The 4,123-nt window shown below is 47.6% G+C and overlaps 1 protein-coding gene across 2 annotated transcripts in view; it reads left to right on the top strand.

Annotated features, from left to right (window-relative positions):
* LOC119275908 (nuclear/nucleolar GTPase 2-like) overlaps positions 1–2,052 on the top strand; it is a 3,758-nt gene extending 1,706 nt beyond the window's left edge. For both annotated transcript variants that reach the window (XR_005135993.1, XM_037556841.1), the window contains exons 4-5: positions 1,100–1,222; positions 1,591–2,052. Coding sequence is in view for 1 of the 2 variants with exons in the window: in XM_037556841.1 (XP_037412738.1) it covers positions 1,100–1,222; positions 1,591–1,596 (129 nt within the window). In the remaining variant the exon portion in view is untranslated. The remainder of the gene's footprint in view (positions 1–1,099; positions 1,223–1,590) is intronic.
* The last annotated feature ends 2,071 nt before the right edge of the window (positions 2,053–4,123 follow it).

Here is a 4,123-nt window from a genome sequence, read left to right as displayed (position 1 = left end):
CCTGGCCTTTCCCTTTGCCTCCACGCCGATCTGGTTTATTCGTCAACCGATTTGCGCATTGTTTGTTGCGTGGCCTGAGGATTTGGCGGAATTTGGTCCTTGTGTTGAGTCGACCCGCATTTCATTTGCAGTTGTTGATTGTGGAAATTGTCCTGTAGTTCCATTTCATCCATTTCAGGCGGTCTCCTCGCCAGTACTAGCATCTATAGATATGCTAGATGCAATTGCGGGAATGAATTGCAGCAGGTTCAGAGCATTCTATAAATAAAAAAATAGATTTTGTCTTCAATACGAGTCCAGATGCGTTGAGCGACTCACGTCTGGTGGGTCAACAATTTTGTTGCTCCTTTTTGGGACTAATGTTATCTTAGGATAGTGTTTCATGAAGGGAATAGTCATGCACATGACGGGGTAGGATTATATCCGCCGGAGGTCATTCATAACTGCCCCTGTCTTCTTGCTGTTGTCCAAGTGGTTTTCCATTTTGAGCTTCAGTGCTCTGCTTGTGTTGCAAGTACAACACTGCACCTGTTGTTTCTTTTTATTTATGAATAGTTTATGTAACTTGCAAGTACAACCTCAAAATAAAGTAGTTTTTGATTTTTATAAAATTGTCATTCAGAATAATACGGACAATTAATTCATTATATATGCAAGCAGCTGATTCTTGGTGAAAATTGCTTTGCCTGTATGTATGTAGAGTCTTGTAGCTAACTGATGGGGAAAAATGCGCCATGTAAATCTAATTGATGAAAAATGATGTTTGGCCATCAGAAGCCTGTTTGTAGCTGTATGCAGATGTTTAGATGTGCAGTAAGTGAACATCCGAACAAGATTAACGAGTGAGGGTCGGTGTTCAGTAGATAATAAGATTGTTCTAATATTTCAGTTTGTCCGTTTCAATACAATATTACATAGGCGATGTCTTGTTAATAGAAATCACTCAACTTTTCTCTTTCAGTTTTTACTTCTACTTCACAGAGTGGAAGATTGTAAGAAAACATTGGCTGATCTTTAACAATTATTCTTAGAGTAAACCAGAGCAATATTCGATGATATATTGTGAGTCACTGAAAATGTATATTGTGTTTTTCTTCAGGATATGGATGACTATCTGGACGTATGCAGGTTTCTTCCGAAACTTAACAATGAGATACTAGGTGAAAGAAATGCTCCCTACAAGGAAAGGTTGGGCAGCCTAGAGAATTTAGTACTGATCATGGTAAGGTTGACAAAGCCTGAAATCTCATTTTGATCCACGTTCCAAGATTACATGGTAGTATATATACTTGAAGTTGGCTTGGAATATCAAAATTGAAAATAGACTTTGCCTATTCCCTGTTTTGAAAAACACTGGGAATCGATTTTCTGAAGTCCTTGGTTGTCTATTTCCCTATCCATGCAACAATAAATGTTGAATAGAATGTTGAACAAGATAGCATCAACACGTATAGCTAGGGTATGCATTTAGTAGGCGTTTTTCCGTTTCGAAGATCCATAATAGACTAAAAGAGATTGATAAAGGAAGAAAATACCCTACCGGATCTGCACAAGGACAAGAACTAATAAGCAATTTTCACTTGGGCGCAGGGGTGATCGTCGTGGACTACCGCAACCCGGTGGGCATCGTGCTCTTCAACAACTCGGAGACGGACTTCACCGTGAAGGCCAGCGACTGTGTCACACCGATGATTGTCCCGGTGATTGTGACACCGGAGGTCGCTGAGGTGGAGGACCTTGACGCCACCGTCCGGAGGTCGTCGAGGTGGAGGACCTCGATGCCACCGTCTGGAGGTTGCCGAGGTGAAGGACCTCGACGCCTTGGTAGATACATTTAGAGAAGAGGTCTGCTTAGGTTGGTGGTGGGACGCTAGGGAAGGTACCTATCTTTCGTGATGGTTGTGTGCATCTGATATATAAATGGAATCTCATGATTTCTTTGAGTTGAGATTTTCAATGTTGTATACATGAACGCTGCAAGTGCTAAGAGTGTAAGTGCTAAGATGGTTCTATGACCTTTGCACTGGATGTGTCTTGATTACCATCCATAAATATTGCATATAATTTTTATTTTTTTATTTTTAATTACTTAGCAGTAGCGTGGGGGAAGAAGGGCATTCTACTACTACTTAGGAATAGTAGTAGCGTGGGTTAGGAATAGTAGTAGCATGGGTTGGGCTCGCTACTACTAACTCTTTAGCCGCTACTAACTCTTTAGCTGTAGCGTGGGGTAAAACACATGCTACTGTGGGGTAAAACACATGCTACTGCAAAATAATAGCTGTAGCGTCATAGCAGTAGCGTGGGAACCTACACTACTGGTAGCCTCAAAACCCACGCTACTGGTAAGGTTTTTCCTAGTAGTGGATACTTACAGGTCCTTAGCGACATAATCCCTCTTCCTACCCAGGAGCGCGACACCCCCGAGCTTTCTGGACACGAGCTTTGCGGCGCTCTCAGGAGCTGATGAGCGCACGACGGTTGGTTCTGCGATGGTGGCGGCTGGCGATAAGGTGGAGGCACCGCCCCGGGGAAGTGACGCCGTCCCACTCTTCTTCGGGGTTCCCTACTTCAGCCTCTTCAGAGGGGTGCCCCTAGACCTCGTGGCAACCCGAGTGGAGCGCGGCGACCCCTCGACCAGGTACGCACCAGCATCGTCATCATCGGAGAGGCCGCGGAGGAGATCACTCTGCCGTGGGGGAGAGGTCTCCCCCACCCCCTCCTCGTTACCCTCCTCCCCAGAGACCTCGCCAGAGGACACTGGCACTGGGGAGCTCGGGGGCTGGGAAGGCTTCAGCGGCACGAGCCCCCACTCGGTGAAGGCAGGCATGGCGGCGACCACCTGAGCTCCGTCGTTGTGGTGGTATAGTAGGAGATAGGCTCCCGGGATAATGCCCGGATCCTTCTCAAGCAAGGTGTGCACGGCCTTGCTCAGCTCCTCATCAGACAAGTCGTTCGGCTCAGCCAGAGGTCGTCTTCCGCGCCCTTTAAGCTCCACAGCGGGCGCGAATGCGCTTGGAGCAGGGCCAGGCACTACGCCAGGAATTCCCTCACAAACATGGTCCCTGTCAGCTTCTCCGCATTTAGGTCGGTCGTGCTCTTCTCCAACAGCGGCTCCGCCCGAGGGTCGGTGATCTTCTCGTGAGCCCATCGTCCCGGCTTCGCCAGGAAGGCGGTCGGCAGCTCCAGCCGGACGTGGGAGCGCGTGGCATCCATGAAGATCCACTTGTGCCGGAAGTCCCCCACATTCTTCCCGGTCCTCGAGATCGCGTTGCTTCCATGAGACGAGACGAAGCAGGCGTACCCGAAGCACTGGGAGCCGCCCACCCGGAGGTAAAAGAAGTGGTGGAAAAGCGCAACGGAGGGCATCACCCCCACAAATGCCTCGCTGTAGAAGGTGAAGATCGACATGAGGAGGATGGAGTTGGGATGAAGATGAAGGGCATGGATCTAATAATGGTTAAGGATGTCAAAGAAGAAACTGGAGAAGGGAGGTGAAAGGATCGATATAGTTGGCTAGAGGGGGGGGGGTGAATAGGCAACTAACAATTTTTAGACTTATCTTTAACAAATTAAAACTTGCAATGAAATAGGTTGTCTAGATGTGCAACTACGTGGACAACCTATATGATGCAAAGACAATAAGCACACAAGCAAGCAATGGATATAACTCAAGTAAGCTTGAAAAATTAAGGGACAAGATAACCAAGAGTGGAGCCGGTGGAGACGAGGATGTGTTACCGAAGTTCCTTCCTTTTTAGGGGAAGTACGTCTCCGTTAGAGCGGTGTGGAGGCACAATGCTCCCCAAGAAGCCACTAGGGCAACCGTAATCTCCTCACGCCCTCACACAATGCGAGATGCCGTGATTCCACTATTGGAGCCCTTGAAGGCGGCAACCGGACCTTTACAAACAAGATTGGGGCAATCTCCACAACACTTGGAGGCTCCCAACAACACCACGAAGCTTCACCACAATGGAGTATGGCTTCGAGGTGACCTCAACCGTCTAGGGTGCTCAACACCCAAGAGTAACAAGATCCGCTAGGGATAAGTGGGGGGAATCAAATTTCTCTTGGTGGAAGTGTAGATCTGGGCCTTCTCAACCAATCCCGAGCAAATCAA

Source organism: Triticum dicoccoides, chromosome 3B (genome assembly GCF_002162155.2).
Source record: "Triticum dicoccoides isolate Atlit2015 ecotype Zavitan chromosome 3B, WEW_v2.0, whole genome shotgun sequence".
Lineage (NCBI taxonomy): Eukaryota > Viridiplantae > Streptophyta > Magnoliopsida > Poales > Poaceae > Triticum > Triticum dicoccoides.
Note: the sequence above shows the minus strand (reverse complement) of the source record. Positions and strands in the feature narration are given on the sequence as shown.